Source organism: Choloepus didactylus, chromosome 4 (assembly GCF_015220235.1).
Source record: "Choloepus didactylus isolate mChoDid1 chromosome 4, mChoDid1.pri, whole genome shotgun sequence".
Lineage (NCBI taxonomy): Eukaryota > Metazoa > Chordata > Mammalia > Pilosa > Megalonychidae > Choloepus > Choloepus didactylus.
In genome coordinates, this window is record NC_051310.1 from 117,235,003 (window position 1) to 117,252,249 (window position 17,247).

A 17,247-nucleotide genomic window follows, 5' to 3' on the forward strand; every position below is an offset into this window, starting at 1 on the left:
GCAGTTATCATTAAAACCCCAGCTGGAGCTGGGCTGAGGTACACTCGCTTGTTTGGAGAGTGCTGCTCTCTAGCACCTGGAGGCTTCCATGAGGGAGGGGCTCTCGGCTCTTGGCTCTCAGCGCGGGTCCGCAGTTTTTACTTAGAGATTTTTTGCTGCGTTCTTGGGCATTCCTCCCAATTCAGGTTGGTGGATGATGAGTGGACAGTCATGTCTGTCTCCCCACAGTTATTCCAGGTTATTTACTAGTTTTATTGTCATTTATGAATTGTTTCAGGGGGGGACTAACAGTCTTCCACTCCTCTCTATGCCACCATCTTAGCTCCTCCCAGCTTCGTTATTTTTGGAATAAGTTTTTCTATCTTTTAAATCTAAAATATTTTTGGCAATTTCTGCACTTAGTTGTATTTAGTTGTTTTGGGATGTGAATCTTCACCACAATCTAATAGAACACATCTTCAAGGTCACTGATTTGTTCATCTCTGTGGCTTTAGATTTAGTTGAGATGATTTAACATGAAATAGAGCCACTGACAGAACACATGAGGCATCCACTAGAGGACAGCAAAGTGTAACCCAAAAGGCTGACATCACAAAAATTTTGTAATGGAGATAAGATTTTTTAAATCTACTCCCCCCTCGCCCCACGCCATCAAATTAGTTCAGTCATGTAAACTAATTTATACACAAAGGTTTATCCTTTCTTGGAAATAGTGTTCTCATAATGTGGAAGTGCAGAATGAGAATAGAATTGGTTCTAGTCCTGGCTTTTATTAATTGTGTGATTGAAGATAATTGACAGTTTGTCTCTCTGGCCTTCTATGATATGTGGGATTTAAACAAAAATCATTCTTTAAGTTCTTCCAACTTTTAAAATTCCATGATTTTATGATTTATGATTCTATTTCAGTCATTTTAAAAATCTTGTTGATTAGGCTCTTACATTATTTGATTGACTATAATTTAGCATTAATGGAGATTCTTTTAGGAAATAACCACCATTATTTCACGGAGAATTCAGGACCCTGAATCTACTTAATAAAATGAGACTCTGTCCCCAAACTTGTATCTAAAACTTGTATCTAAAATCATGACAATAGTGATTGCAACCTTTCTGTATTAAGGTTTTGCTAGTCAAACCATCAGTTCAATCTGTTTTTATTTTTAAAAAGCAGAAAAATAAAAACCTACAATGATATTGTACTTAGCCAAGTTGTTTTCACTCCCCATTTATTTTCCTTTTAAAATACTACATACGTAAACTCAGTGGCCACCAAACCAAATTTAGAGTTTATCATTCTAAACTCATGAAGTTTATACATTAAAAAAAACTTGGCTCAAAGGCCAAGGACATGATAATGTGGAATGGATAGAAGAGCACATGATAGCCTGAAGTACTGTTAAGTCATCATTCATTTGGTCAACAATTGCAAGCTTCTGGATGTGGTTTATTTTGATAGAGTTGACTTCACAGTTATTCTTCACATTTGTTTGATTGTTCTCTTTGTAAATACCCACCACAACAACCCATTTTCAAATTATGTCTGAGCTGTGACTGAAACTGAATCTTTTCTAAACACTCTTTTTCATGAGCCCCAATGGGTAAAATTGTTAACATGTTTAGTGAAAGCAAGTCCATTTCTGAATCCAGACCCATAATATAGTCATATTTGACACCATACCACATACTTAAATATTTTCAACATTTTAAACCCTCATTTAGGACACACTTTCCTCCTATATACATAAGAAAGGTAAAAAAATGCTTGACTAGCAATGAATGTGAGGAATGAAGGAAAAACATTCTTTAAAACATAGTAAATCTATTATTATTACCTGAAGCCAGAGATAGGGCAGTGTTGTATGCATATCCCAGACTCCCTGCCCTGGTGGATTAGCTCACTTGGTTCCAATCAGGCTGGCACCCCTATTTCTATGGCTCTGAGGCTAGTCGGCCTTAGACCTACTAGCTCATCTCAACATCTGAAGCCATTAGCATGAAGTAATGAATTGCTCATTTCAACCAATTTGCTTTTCCACTAGAGGGTGAGGAATGTGAGGAAGCACCAACTCAGAGTCAATTTCAGATAAGAGTTGCAGAGTCTCACAAAGCTGAGATGGGCCCTTTAGGTAATTGTGGTATTACAAGTAGTGAGTACAACACACTACTTGCAAGTGTTCAAATCCTGACGCTGCCCTTTATTCTGTGTCTCAATATATGCATCTGTAATGCAATGACTATTTTTCGGAGTTACTTTAATAATTAAACAAGTTAATACTTGTAAAGCTGTTACAGTTATTATTTAGTGTCAGAACATTAAAATGGTTCTGATTTTTCTAATGCTTTTCCAACAAGGTGTAGCCAAGAATATCAGATTGGAGTTCCTACTAATAATTCACTGCTGACCTTGGACAAGTCACTCCACCCCTCTTGGCCTCATTCTTGTCCAGGGTCTGAAACAATGCTTCAAAAGTCATAAATGCTTTAAGATAGTCTCAATGGATATTGTGGAATGGAGAAACTTCAAAATGAGGAGATTAGGGCTAATAGATCTTGTGGTTCATTATCAACCAATAAGAGTGTGTGGAACACATGAAATGCAATTGGGTTTCTGAGATGAGAAACACTACTGCTGCACACCGTTACTTTTGCTGAGAATTTTGAGAGTGTGCAAAAATTTACATCCTTTACTGTGATGATTCAGTATTAGCTGTCAATACTGGCTAAAAGAAAGACCCGAGTAGAAAAACAAACATTTGTTTTGTACAAAATGACTGTCAGAGTCCGAGGGTCTCCTCAGAGGAGCAGGAGGGAGCCCAGCAGCAGCTCGCCCTGGCCCAGTTCACGGTCCCGCTCCAGGCCCCGGCCCTTGTGCTTGGCCTTGACACGCACGGCCATGCAGCGCACCTCCTCCTCTGAGACCCCATCAAAGCAGAAATCCTGGTCGAACTCCGGGTTGCGACTCCGTTGGACCACGGCGCTGCGCTGCTTGCGCGTCTTTCCGCAGGACTGCAAAACGAAGCTGATTCGGTAGCCTAGGGCGCGGGGTCCCTCAGCACCCCAGGCCAGGCCCTCGGCGCACAGCAGCCGAATGCGGAGGCGCCCGCTGCCCGGGCAGTATTCGGCGGCAAGGCGCAGGGCGCCGCCGGCGCGCCCCAGAGCCACGGTGCCCTCGGCCTCCAGACGCTCGGGCCGCGGGACCGGGACTGGCGGCGGTGGGGATTCAGACGAGGGCGGGGTGGGCGGCCCGGAACAGGCGCAGCGCTCCTTGTCCTGGTCTCTGCTGGAGACGGAGCGGGCGCGGGCCGAACCGCGACTTCTCCGGGCTCGCAGCGCGCGGCTCAGCAGCCGGTCGGAGGCGCGTAGGAGACGGCGGCTCTGGGGCCGCGAAGTGAGCGTGTCCCAGGGCGAGCGAGGGCCGGCGGGGGCCACGGGGGTGGCGTTAAAGGCTCCGCCAAGGGTTCGCGAGACGCCCTGGGGCACGCAGTGAACGCCTCGTTCTCGGCTCCCGCCGCTGTAGGTGTGGGTCGGGAGGCTGGGCACCGGCCGGGCGGCTGGTGGCCGCAAGGGCGCTACGGCGCCGGGGTTCCCGAGGAAGAGTGACTCCTTGCGGCGGGTGTGCGGGCTCTCGAGCAGTGCGCAGAAGCCATAGGCGGTGCGCGCACGGGGCAGGTGCGGCAACGAGAGCGCGGCCTGAGATCTGGGGTCCCAGTCTGTGCGAGCGGCACCCTCGTCTGCCCGCACCTCTTCGACCCAGGAACTCCGGATCGTGGCTGAGGCCGGACCAGGCGCGAGCCGCGGTGGGATGCAGAAGTCGGGGATGCTGTCCGGGGTGAGCACGTTGGCACACGCGATGGGCGCAACCGCGGCGTTTCGGCGGGTTTCGCCGCCGAGCACACCATTCCCTCGCCGTAAGAAGCACTCTGGACCCTGGCGTAGCCGCTCCATGCACCACATCAGGCGGCAGGTGTGCTGTAGCTGGTCTCTCTCTGCTGGAGCGGGTCTGCCTGCAACCACAAGCTCACACATTGCCAGAGCGCGCCCTATAGCACACTATTTTTAAGAGACTGAAAAACGATCGTTCTCCTGTGGTATCTTTACTCCATTGTCATGTACACTTGGGGATTTGTAGGTTGTAAACTCGATCTGCCCTCTCTGACCTAAGACGGAGATTCTTAAAATGTTGGCGGCTAACTTTGGTTGCACTGTCCACCGTGCCAAGAGGTGCGTTGTTTTGTGCAATCGTTTCCTGAATTCTTGGACTTATCACTCTAATCCTCAGTAACAATTAACATAATTATTATGCCCTCCAGGATTCTGCTACTTGTTCTCCCCTTTTATGCGCAGAGAGTCTCAGACGAGACCTTTGGGGAATTAAACAAGCAGACGGGGCCCTTCTAATGTACCTGGGGTTCGGCGTTGGAAGAGTCACCACACTGTTCTGCCTGCGGCACGAGTCGGGAGAGGTTCGCAGCCTGGGGAAGGTTCGAAGTGCGCGCGGCGGGGTGAAGCACCGCTGTTCTAGGACAGCCTGCTGGCGCCTTTAAAGCCGCGGCCAGGAAGCGCAGGCCAATGGAAAGGCAGGTGCGGCGCTGCCAGGTAACCTGATTCTAGGCCCTCCACTTTCCCATTGCCACGTGTCTGAATCTGCTGTGCAAATTCAGGGGACCCAGTTCCTTCTCTCGCTTGCTTTGGGTGGGGTATTCTCCTCGGAAATCGTGAACAAGTTTGTTTCCTCGTGTGCAAAAGAGGCTTAAGTCTTTACATCTGTCTTTATGAGGATTGAGAGCCTAATCTATGTGAATGCACGGAAGCACTATACATTTACCATTAATATAGTGAAGACAAAATTCGGATTTGTCTTATTTTTACCTCATACCCTCCCCCAAATCCCACCTTTTAGTTGCCCAGCTTTGGAAGGCTTGCTTTCGGTTTTCAATTCTGATTTTAAATGTTTGTTTGTTGATTATAAACCATTTCAGGGTAGGCGGTAATCGGATGGGGTACTGGAGAGGTACCAGATCTTGATCTGGGTAGAGCTATAGGGGTGTATCCATATGTAAAAAAAAAAAAAAAAAAAATCATTTATTTAGCATACAGTTAAAATTAGGACACTTTATGGTATGCAACTTATTCCTCTTAAAAAAGGCACAACCCCCTTCTTAAGTAATGTATGCTGGCTTTTGACCAGGAAAATTAGACTGTATACATCTGGACTATTGAAACCATCCTATGGAGGCACCTGACCGCAAACATCTTGCCTTCCTAGGCTGTGCCCACCTGAGAGAACTTTCTCCCTTTTTCTTTCTTTTGATAACTGACCCTTCTATGATCTTTCTGCTTAAGAGACTTCCTTGCAAAGAAATTGCTTCTCCAAATAACGTTCAATGAATTAAATTGAATTCATGCAAAGGTGATTTCAGGATGGGGCAAGTGTATTTTTTTTTTTCCAGAATATACTCAGAGGCACTGCATTATATGATCTACATATAGTAGCTAGAACTGTCACAGAAACCTTGCAAATTTATTCCTGTTTTATAGATGAAAAACTGTGTTTCAGAGGTTGAGTACTGTCTGGCTGTGAACCTACAGAATAGATTCTGCCAAAGTTCAATGGGCACTTAAGACCGAAAAATGAAGCAGGCCATGCCAAATAGCAAAATAATAACCGTTTATTAGGGAAACTTACAGACCGGGAAATAGGTCCTGGTGGTCACAGGATGTTCAGGGTGGGGCTCCACACCACCCAGGGGGTAATAGGCAGTTATATGGCTCAAGAACAAGGAAGGCACAGAGCCAAGTAAGGATTTGCAGGATCATAAACATGTTTCTTTGAGTCACTGATATGTAGCAGGAGTGGTTCCAGGACAGATAGTTATGGTGCTTAGGATTGTGCGCATGCACTTTAAGATGCACCTAGAGGGTGGGGTGGGGGGATTGCCTTATCTGGGAATTTATGGCTCTCTGGTTTATGGCCCCACAAGTACCTTACTACAGGTCACAAAGTGATGTAAATTGGAAGAAATGATACCTAGTAATTTAATGAGTATAAATTAGTTATTTGGGGGATTAAGTGAATATAATAATGTCAAATACTTAGTACTGTGTCTGGCACACAGTAAGTGCTAAATGCATAGTAGCAACAATAATAATTATCATTAATAAAGATAGAAGGGAGTTTGTAGAGTGGTTAAGAAAATTGGGTCCGAAATCAGATGTGGTTTTGAGTTCTAGAATGGCAGTTCACTAACTGTGTGACGTTCAGCAAGTTACTTGTGTTTTATAAGCCTCAGTATCAAAGGCAAAATTGATAAAAATAACATCTCTCTATAGTGTTTTTGTGAGTATAAAATAAGATAATGCATGTAAAGAGTTTAGCATAGAGCCTGACATGAACAATAAATGTCAGATATTATATTTATTGTTATTACAGATGAGACCAAATGTTCACTAGTTCATTAATTCATTCAAAGCAATAGTTACTGAATGCTACCACCATGCTAGGCAGGTGGATCCAGGCTGTACAAGATAATATTAACTATGTACCTCAGTGAAGAGTGGAATGAATTGATGAGGATGGAATATTTGAATTCCATCTGGCTGAGGCAGGAGTGCAAAGAGACTTTATTGAGCACATTATACATTTAGTATGGGAGGGGGTTAAGGTTGGTGGGTCCCTGGGTTGACACGTCCCTTGACTGTCACTTCTTTGTTTTTATACTACTCTTGGCCAAAATTCCTGGGCCAGGGCCAAATCCGAAGAACAGAGATTGCCAAATTACATGTTTGAGGGTCATGTACATTTATTTTGACTCAACTCTCCTCAGGAGAGTTAGCTCTGTGAGTGAGAACACAGCCTCTGGTTAAAATGATGAGGAGTATAGATCAGAGCTCACAGTGTGAAACTGGCTGAAAAGTTGTTAAGCAGAGCTGTGTTGTGGTAGGAGAAAGGAAAAATGCATAACAGCATGAGAAATGATTTAGGAGTGAATAAATATAGACTGAAGGGAATCCGTCTTAGGTTCCAATCTCTGTTATGCAACTTTTTAGCTATGGGACTGTGGGCAAGTTAATTAACTTGTCTGAGCCCAAGTTATAAATGGGGTTAATAATACCTACCATACAGAATTATTCTGAAGGTTAAAAAGATATGCATAAAAATGCCTGGCACACAGTAAGTGCTGCCTATTAACTGCTATTATTGTTACCACTATTATTATAATACAGGTTTGCTTGGCCAGGGATAAGCTGATTCACATACAGAGTACTTTAAAAACATTTCTAGGCCTGGCCAAGCAAGTGGACTTACTTTGTTTTTATTAGCAATTCACCTTCTTTAGTAACAACTTAGGAGCATTTCTTGTGTATGATTTCTTGAAAACAGCCAAGATGTACCCTTGCGTGACTATTCCCTTATGACCTTATTAAAACTTATGTTTTACTTTCCTTAGAAGCATGCACCACCCGGTACTTGGGAGGATGGTGTAATAGGGTCAGCTATGTGCCTGGAACACACACTTCCACTCAGAGGAAGATTGTGGCTGTTCCTAGCTCATGGATATAGCCATGGGAACATCCAGTAATGGAGCTGGAAAATAGTTCTGTGAAGTAAGCACAAATAGATCACACACCATTGAGGCCGGAGGTGCTGTCAGAGTAGGAGGAAACAAAAGATTTTAAAGCAGCTTAAAAACTATAATGTATAAAAAGTTGGGTGTCAAGGAAAACAAGATGAGAGGTTATAACCATTAAAATACTGGTGTTTTGACTTATCCATCTCATACATTCCAGCTAGAGTATGGTGCAATGGAAGGAACGTGAATCACCAGGGAGTCAGGACACATGGGTTTTTATCTCTGACAATCACTAACTAGTTCTGGGCCTTTAAGCAAATCCTTTAATTCTCTCTGGCACTCAGTGTCTCCATCTGTCTAATGAGGAAGTTGAATTACCCAGATGATTTTTTGAGTTTCTCTCTGGCTCTAACATTCTGTAATCCACTCCCATGTTTTCTCCTAGGTAACATTCCTAACTTTTCATACAGTTCATGGTGTCATAGATTATTCTCTAGCTTTCATCCCCATTTCCTTTTTTAACAAACTCCCTTTTCCCTTTCTCCACAAACTCCAGCCTTGGAGAATGGGGTGTGGGCGTGGGGTAGTATGAAATTAGATTTTTTTTTTTTTTAAAGCAAAGTAGTTAAGTTTTAAAGGGCCCCTAATTTCAACTTCTGTTTTTAACAGAAATAATGTTTTTCCCCTCTGTTTTTATTGCTCAATCTCTCATTTTGGTTTAGTTTATGATTGCTTAGCTGTCCTTCTCATTGTTTTCAAGCCAGAATACACGTAAGAGCTATAAATGCTAGAATGTTTCACACTTTTTCAGTTACACTCTGTACCCAAACTCCTCCTTGTAAAGTGTTGTGCTTTAGTGTGCTGATGGTATTTCATGACATTAGCTATCGTTTGTTTTAAATTGGGGCTGAAATTTTTTGCTTCTTCAAGAAGTATGAAAGATTTGGGGCATTACTGTAATACACATAATAATCAGTCCCTCAGATCATAGTGAATATGGAAAATATATTAAAAAAAGCTTTTTGTGCTATATGGTGATAGTATCGTTTATAGTAAAATTTTTAAGCTGAGTTATCCGTTCTGAGATTTTCTATTCTGCCATTAACCTTTTAAATTAAGATCTCTGAGAGTTACCACTACTTTAGTGGTAGGGCTCAGAGAGACAAAGGAAATTCATACCTGCTTTGTGATTTTGATAAGTCACTTAACATTCCTGAGTTTAATTTTCCTATAAAATGAGGACAACACTGTTGCCTGCATCACTTACCCCACAGATCTTTTGTGATGATGTCATGAAAACTTATGCCTAGGCATAAAAAAGAAATAAGTACAACTGAAGCACTATTAGTAAAATGTAATACTGCATATAAAAACACACATGAATTATTCTTTCAAAAGTGTAAAGTACCATAGAAGTGCACAAAATTATTATCCTACAAGGCATTGGTGTTGCCCGCTTCTCTCAGGATACTACACCTTCTGTTCCACAGACTTGACAATTCCATACTGCTCTTGGCATTTCTCATACCATCTTGCATTGCCACTCTTACGTCCTTGTATTGGATTGTTTCTCAGCTTTTTTGGTGCATGCCGAATCTCAGCCAGAACATATATTGTTTCTTTGCATTCCCCTCAGTGCATAGCTGGTGTCAGTGTACAGGGAAGAGTGGATGTTAGGGGGGCGATACTACAAAGATAATTTGGGGACCGATTGCAGAGGGCATTTTGAACACTGGCAAGTTACTGGGTGTTTCTGAGTAGGTAACTAACCTGTCATTTGGGAAACTAACTTTGGTGTCAGTGTGAAGAATGGATTGGAAAAAGAAAAAACTGGAGGCCAGTCAGAATGTGATTGGAGGATATAAGGAAAAGTTTAGGAGATAAGGTAGATGCAGAATAGGCAGTTTTGGCTTTTAATTGGTTGTGGATAGTGGAGAGACATCCAGAAGCCTCCTTGGTTTTTTTGTCTGCCTGACCGAGCTTGGGAAAACAAATGGTTAACGACTTATTTTCTCTGTGCAGGAGTCGAGGATGGCAGTGGATATTGATAATACTGGTCAGTACTGGCTCTGTCTTTCTTTGTATCATCCTTTTTATGTGACACCACCTGAAGAGGTTTTGATTTTGTTTCTTTTTTCTTCTCCAATGGACTTTAAGTTTAAGAAATAATTTTCTTTTGATCCCATAGAATCCTAGGTTGTTTATAATCAGAACAATACACACACTGCTTTAGATTTCGATGCTGCTTAATGCAAATACCATGAAATGGTTCAGCTTGAAAATGGGAATTTATTAGCTTAAAGTTTTGAGATGGAGAAAATGTCCAAATCAAGGCAACAACAAGGTGATGTTTTCTTCCCAAAGACTGGCTGCTGGCAATCCTTGACTCCTCTTGGCTTCACATGGCACAGCACATGGCAGTGTTTGTTGGTCTCTCCCTTCTCTTCTGTGTTTTGTTGATTTCAGCTTTTTGCTTCCATGGCTTCTCTCTCTCTCTCTCTCTCTCTCTCTCTCTCTCTCTCTGTGTGTGTATTCATTCATTTATAAAGGACTTTGGTAAGAGGATTAAGACCCATCCTGAATGAGGTAGGTCACCATCAAAGATCATACTTAAAATGGGTTCACATCCACAGAAATAGATTAAATTTTAGAACGTTTTTTGGGGTACACACTGCTTCAAACCACCACAAACACTTTCAGACATCACCCCTAGCTAGGGATTTCTTAGGCTTATTTCTGTTTACTGTATCTCAAACAGCTTTTTGGACATTTTAGAAAAAATTCTAGTCTCTAAAGAGAACATTTGTCAATGGGTAGTTTAATTTAACCAGGGTAGAAATTCCTTGCGGTATAAAATCTCCTCTTTTAACTAAAGTCTTGCTACCCAAGACAATAAAATGGTAGCATGGAAAGAAGTTATATACAAATAACAGGTAACTCATACTTTAAAAAAAGGTATACATTTTATTTTTTATTTCTGCAGTGAGGTATAACCAAGAAGTTATGTGGCTTCTAAGTTAACTAATAGCTAATCAAACACAGAAAGGAGAAAAAGAATGAGTTTCCAACAAAACACATATTCAATTCTCATTTCACCTGCCATCTCATGAGGCGGTTCTGTCCCGATTTCTTACTTTTAAATCATTAAAGCATTTAAAAAAAATTGTTTTATTGAGATATATTCACATATCATACAATCATCCATGGTATACAACCAACTGTTCACAGTACCATCTATAGTTGTGCATTCATCACCCCAATCTATTTTTGAACATTTTCCTTACACCAGAAAGAATCAGAATCAGAGTGGAAAATAAAAATAAAAAAAGAACACCCAAATTACCCCCCCATGCCACCCTATTTTTCATTTGGGTTTTGTCCCCATTTTTCTACTCATCCATCCAAACACTGAATAAAGGGAGTGCGATCCACAGGGTTTTCACAATCACATTGTTATCCCTTGTAAGCTACATTGTTATACAATTGTCTTCAAGAGTCAAGGCTACTGGGTTGGAGTTTAGTAGTTTCAGGTATTTACTTCTAGCTATTCCAGTACATTAAAACCTTAAAAAGTGTTATCCATATAGTGCATAAGAATGTCCACCAGAGTGACCTCTTGACTTCATCTGAAATCTCTCAGCCACTGAAGCTTTATTTTGTTTCATTTCACATCCCCCTTTTGGTCAAGAAGATGTTCTCAATCCAAAGATGCCGGGTCCAGATTCATCCCTGGGAGTCATATCCTGTGTTGCCAGGGAGATTTACATCCCTGTGAGTCAGGTCCCAGGTAGGAGGGAGAGCAGCGAGATCAATCCACCAAGGTGAATTAGTTAGAGAGAGGGAGGACCACATCTGAGCAACAAAGAGGCACTCAAGGGGAGAATCTTAGGCACAATTATAAGCAGGTTTAACCTCTCCTTTGCAGCAACAAGCTTCATAGGGGCAAGCCCCAAGACAGAGGGCTCAGCACATCAAGCCGTCAGTCCCCAGTGTTTGTGAGAATATCAGCAACTATCCAGGTGAGGAAGTCCAACACCTCTGTGTTCTCCCCCAGCTCTTCAGGGGGGGCCTGAATATTTATTTTTATTCTCCACCCAAATTACTTTAGGATATGTTGTAAACCGTTTTTAAGAAGCAAACCTTGCCTCGTGTACAGCTGGTATGCAGGGAAACAAGGATGCAGTGTCTCCTTAGCCCTTGACCCATAGGTGAAGGGGTGGTTGTTTAAAGGTGCCCAGCACCGGCATTGGCCTGGGAAGAGCCCGGTTCCCTTCGGGTTGGCTCAGGGAATTGGGGGGTTCGGGGGTGGGGAGGCGTCAGGGAGCTGCTTGTGCCCTGGACTGTGAGCTTTGCGGGATCCAGGTCAACCGGAGGCGGTTGCGGGGAAGCAGAGTGGCCCAGTAGCTGTCCCTGTGCTCAATAACTCCTGCCCTCCCTTTTTTCATGTCTAATGTCCTTTTCAGGTCAGGCAGGGCTGCCAAGGTGCTGCCCCCGCGCTGATTCCCCGCCCGTCCTGGAGCGACTCAGGCTACGCTGCAACCTACAGCCCCGCTTCACGCAGCCGCGGCGCGCATGCGCATGAGCGGAGTCACGAGGCAGCGCGGCGCCGGGCGGGACGGCGCCCTAGGGGCTGTCATTAGCGGTGCGGGTCCCCGCCCTTAGCTGCTCTCTGCGGTTCCGGCTCCTCCTCCTCCAGCCATCTCGGCCCCACGATGGTGTTCGAGTCGGTGGTCGCAGACCTACTGAATCGCTTCCTGGGGGACTATGTGGAGAACCTGAACAAGTCCCAGCTGAAGCTGGGGATTTGGGGCGGTAAGCGAGAGGGTAGCGGCAGGGGGGCTGCCAGGGCTGAGGGGGCGACGCCGCGGGCTCCTCCACGCTCCGCCTCCCTCTCGGGCCCCACTCCCTTCGCCGTCCGAGACTCTTCTCCCGGGAGGGCACCCGGCGGATTTCCCCTCCAGGTGCGGCAGGTGCGCGGATGAAGGCCCGCGTCCGCCTTCAGTCCCCGGGGATCCCGGCTTCGGGTGGGGAAGATGTTGCAGTTCTTTCCGTTCGCGTCAGCGAAATCCTTGCCCACCCCGGGGCCCTGTCGCTGTCCCCAGTTGGCTCCACAGCAGTAAAAGAAAATCTCTTCCCTCTGCTTGGGCCGCGGATGACTGCGTGGTGATAAGCACTAATAAAGTGGCATCAAGGAAAAAGAAAAAGGAAATTGCATTTCGCAGTTATCTTTTTTGGCACATTATAGAGAACAGGAAGTAGCTTCCTTCTCTTTAGGACTGCACGGTTTGGAGAGGGTTAAGCAGGAGACGAATTTTAAGAAAGGTGTGTCAGCAGGGATTCTTAACTCTTCAGGATTTAAGCTTCTGAGAAAGTGATTTCTTCCCGTAATATTTACTTTTCCTTCATTATGAAGAGGACTTGCAGTTTTGTTTAGAAGGGATAGAAAGATTGAAGCCACGACCAGCATCATCATTAATTATGCTTGGTTGCATGCCCAGGAATTAATGCAAGCTTTCCTGCTTTGGAGGTTGTGTGTGTGAGTAGACAGTAGTATGTGTGCACAATCTTCGAAATGTTTAATTATTTGCAGTAATTACACGGTAAGCTTTGGGGACATTGAAGATAATTTCTCACTCAAGGAGAGCTGGGAATTTTGTCAGCTTTGCAGGGAAATCCGAAGCATTGCTCATATGGCTGGAACTGCTTTTAATTCAGTCAACAAATAGTTATAGAACTTCATAGTCCAATAGGGTAGCCACTAGCTGCTGTATTTATTGAGCATTTGAAATGTGGTTAGTCCAAATTGAGATATGCTGTAAGCACAAAACACACACCATCGTTTTTTTTTAAATTTTATTTTGAAATAAATTCAAAGTTATAGGAACAGTTGCGAAAACAATATAAACCCCATACACAGAACTCCAGCATTCCCTGATCCCCCTCCCCCGATACCCTGATTCACTAACTTTAACATGTTGTCACACTGCTATTTCTTTCCCTCTGTCCCTCCCTCCATCTCTCCCTATCTATCATCCATCATCTATTGCTCTGTCTTCTGAACATGACAGCTAGCTGCACACATCCTTGAACAAACACTATAATTCACACATGCAATTCCCATGAACAAGAACATTCTTTTATTCAATCCCATTAAGCGCAGCTAAGAAGTACGAGAGATTCAACAGTGATACAAAGCTTACATTCTATATTTCCTTTTCCTTATGTCTCAACTGTGTCCCTTTGAGGCTCCTGTCCTCCATCCTCAGATCCCTTCCAGGGTCATCCTTCGCATTCAGTTGTCATCTATTTAGGCTTTTTTTTTTTTTTCCTCAATTGTGGAAACATATATACAGCTTAAATCTTCCCATTCCACCCCCTCCCTAGCCTTCCATTAGTGGGATTAATCACATTTAGAATGTTGTAATGCTATCACCTTCCCACCATCCATTACTAGAAACTTCCCTTCACCTCAAACAGCAACCCTACACTCATTTCTTAACTCCCCATTGCCCCTGCACTCATTTCTCTTAACCCATACTCTACTTTTCATCTCTATGGTCGTATTCTGTGATAATTTCTTTGTGTTTACGGTGGGGCTTAAAATTAAACTTTTAAATCCACAACAATCTTGTTTTTCTTTGATGCCAACTTAATTTCAATAGGACACATAAACTATGTACCTATACTCCTCCATTCCTCCACCTTTATATAGTTCGTGTCAGAAATTACATATTTTACATTGAGTTCAAAACCACTGATTTGTCATTAGAGTTTGTGTATTTTATATCATGTAGGAAGTAAATAGTGGAGTTACAATTCAAAAATTATTGACTTCTATTTGTATTCCATTGTGGTCAGAGATTGTGCTTTAAATATGGTCAAATTTTTTTTTTTTTTATTTATTTATTTATTTATTTATTTATTTATTGAGGTTTGTTTTATGTCCCAGCATATGCTCCATTCTGGAGAAAGATCCGTGATCACTAGAGAAAAATGAGTGTCCTGGTGATATGGGGTGTAAGGTTCTATATATGTCTGTTAAAATTCTCTATATCTCTTTCTCCTTTCTTTGTTTCTCTGTTGCTAGGGCTCGCTTTAGAATCTGAAGTAGGGCAGGTCTTTTATTGGCAAACTCTCTCAGCATCTGTTTGTCTGTGGAAAATTTAAGCTCTCCCTCAAATTTGAAGGAGAGTTTTGCTGGATAAAGTATTCTTGTTTGGAAAATTTTCTCTCTCAGAATTTTAAATATGTCATGCCACTGCCTTCTCGCCTCCATGGTGACCACTGAGTAGTCACAACTTAGTCTTATGTTGTTTCCTTTGTATGTGGTGAATTGCTTTTCTCTTGCTGCTTTCAGAACTTGTTCCTTCTCTTCAGTATTTGAGAGTCTGATCAGAATATGTCTTGGAGTGGGTTTATTTGGATTTATTCTATTTGGAGTTTGCTGGACATTTATGCTTTGTGTATTTATATTGTGTAGAAGGTTTGGGAATTTTTCCCCAGCAATTTCTTTGAATACACTTTCTAGATCTTTACCCTTCTCTTCCCCTTCTGGGACACCAATGAGTCTTAGATTTGGATGCTTTATTTTATCTGTCGTATCCCTAAGATCCTTTAAGATTTTTTTGATATTTTTCTCCATTCTTTCTTTTGTTCTTTCATTTTCTGTTCTGTGGACCTCTGGACACTTGAGTCGTTGTTCAGCTTCCTCTAATCTTGTATTATGAGTATCCAGAGTGTTTTTAATTTGGCCAAAAATTTCTTTTATTTCCATAAGATCTTCTATTTTTTTATTTAATCTTGCAATTTCTTCTTTATGCTCTTCTAGGGTCTTCTTTATGTCCCTTTTATCCTGTTCCATGGTCTTCTTCATGAGTTTTGTATCCTGTGCCATGTTTTCGTTCCTTGATTGTAGTTGTTTGATTAATTGTGCCAAGTACTGTGTGTCTTCTGATATTTTGATTTGGGTGTTTGGGGTTGTGTTCTCCATATCGTCTGGTTTTATCATATGCATTAAGATTTTCTGTTGTTTTTGGCCTCTTGGCATTTGCTTTGCTTGATAGGGGTCTTTCAAGTTGTAAAAAAAATATGAATCTAATTTTTCAGAAATACAAGTTGGTGGTGTACACTTTCTCCAGCTAACCAGCAGATGGCGTCTGCGAGTCACCTATACCCCTCAAGTCAGTTCTCCCCAACTCTGTCTCTGTGGTGTGTGGGGAAATGATTTTTGTGGGGTTCAGTTGGTGAACTCAGTTTGGGTTTGTTGTTGGAGCTGTCTGCCCTGAATGTGGGGCGTGTGTCTGGGTGGCCACGGAGGCAGGGCAGCTTTAATATTCAAACCTCCCAGGTGTTCCCGGAGATTCAAGGCTGTTGCAAGAGTCTAAGCCTTCATTTCAGTTTTGCCCGAGATTTTCTCTGTCGCTGACCCACAAAACACCGGCATTGACGTAGCGTCCCTTGGTTTTCCAAGCGGGCCCCCCTTCTCAGCTGTGATCTTCCAGGACCTCTTCTGAGGGAAGGCTGTGCTACATCACTAGTGCGTGTCGTCCCTCAAGGGAAGCCTGAGGCTGCTGGGCCGTGCAGGGGCACTCTCAGCCTGATGCAAAGATTAGCCTATAATTCTTGACTGGTGTAAGTTCTGAATGAAAGGCAGATAGTAGAGCTGGGCCCCACCCCTTTCCTCTTAGAGAAGATAGACGCCTTAGGGGGAGGTCATTAGCATTTCAGTGGTCTCTCTCTGCCTGTGCTATACCCTCGGGTCACAGAACTGGGAACTGAAAATGGCTGAGGCTTTCTCCACTGAGTCGAAAAAGGAACAGAGCTAGTCTGAGGCGACCCTCCGGCTCTCCAATGTCAGTCGTCACCCAAAGCCTCTGTCTACTTGCTGGGGATTTGTACCTCCTAGTGAGCACACTCGCTAATTAAAACCCCAGTTGGAGCTCAGCTGAGCTATATTTGCTTGCTGGGAGAAAGCTTCTCTCTGGCACCAGGAGGCTTTGTAGCTCGGGCTGTGGGGGAGGGGTCTCCCAATTTGGATCCGCAGTTTTTACTTACTTATTTTATGCTGTGATCTCGGGCAGTCCTCCCAGTTCAGGTTAGTGTATGATGAGTGGATGGTCACATTTGTCCCCCTGCAGTTATTCTGGATTATTTACTAGTTGTTTCTGTTTTTTTTTACTTGTCCCAGGGGGACTACTTAGCTTCCACTCCTCTCTATGCTGCCATCTTAGATCCTCCTTCACACACCATCTTTTGAATACTCTTTGAAGAATCAGTAGGAGAAAAATAATGTCAAATGCCGTATTATTTTTAATATTGATTGCATGTTGAAAAAATATTTGACTATATTGAGTTAAATAAAATACATTAATGTTCATTTCCCTTGTTTGTTTCTGCTTTTTTTTTCCCCTAAGAGCAAGGACATTGTCTTCCATAACCACATAAGACTTTTCAGTGTCAGAAAATTTAATATGGATATGATACTTTTTTCCAGTCTACTGTCCATATTCTAATTTATCCATTGATTCAATAAGTGTCCTTGAGGACATTTTTTATCCCTCCAGTTTAGGATCCAGACCAGGATCATGCTTGGCATTTAGTTGCCATGTCTCTCTAGGCTCTTTTAATCTGGAGCAATCCTTATCTTCATCTTTTGTGAATTTTTTTATAATCA

General features: G+C 42.9%; 2 protein-coding genes across 6 annotated transcripts in view; one reads left to right on the top strand and one right to left on the bottom strand.

Annotated features, from left to right (window-relative positions):
- Window positions 1-1,360: 1,360 nt before the first annotated feature.
- On the bottom strand, window positions 1,361-6,637 carry C2CD4A (C2 calcium dependent domain containing 4A). 2 transcript variants are annotated; one of them, XM_037835392.1, is made up of 2 exons: window positions 6,601-6,637; window positions 1,361-3,875 (listed from the first exon to the last, which is right to left on the bottom strand). In XM_037835392.1, the coding sequence occupies exons 1-2, from the start codon at window positions 6,635-6,637 to the stop codon at window positions 2,797-2,799; spliced, it is 1,116 nt and encodes a 371-aa protein (XP_037691320.1). In that variant the 3' UTR covers window positions 1,361-2,796. The 2 variants fall into 2 exon arrangements, with proteins under 2 accessions (XP_037691320.1, XP_037691319.1); XM_037835391.1 differs by lacking the exon at window positions 6,601-6,637 and having other exon boundaries at window positions 1,361-3,957.
- A 5,454-nt stretch (window positions 6,638-12,091) lies between these two features.
- Window positions 12,092-17,247, top strand: part of VPS13C (vacuolar protein sorting 13 homolog C) — a 202,275-nt gene continuing 197,119 nt past the window's right edge. For 2 of the 4 annotated variants that reach the window (XM_037833799.1, XM_037833801.1), the window contains exon 1: window positions 12,092-12,386. In XM_037833799.1, coding sequence (XP_037689727.1) covers window positions 12,287-12,386 — 100 coding nt within the window. In that variant the 5' untranslated portion in view covers window positions 12,092-12,286. The remainder of the gene's footprint in view (window positions 12,387-17,247) is intronic. The other 2 variants (XM_037833798.1, XM_037833800.1) reach the window with 2 other exon arrangements.

What these genes read in the sequence shown, in the direction of transcription:
- C2CD4A (XM_037835391.1), bottom strand. Translation starts at nt 3,957, where the DNA reads ATGTGGTGCATGGAGCGGCTACGCCAGGGTCCAGAGTGCTTCTTACGG.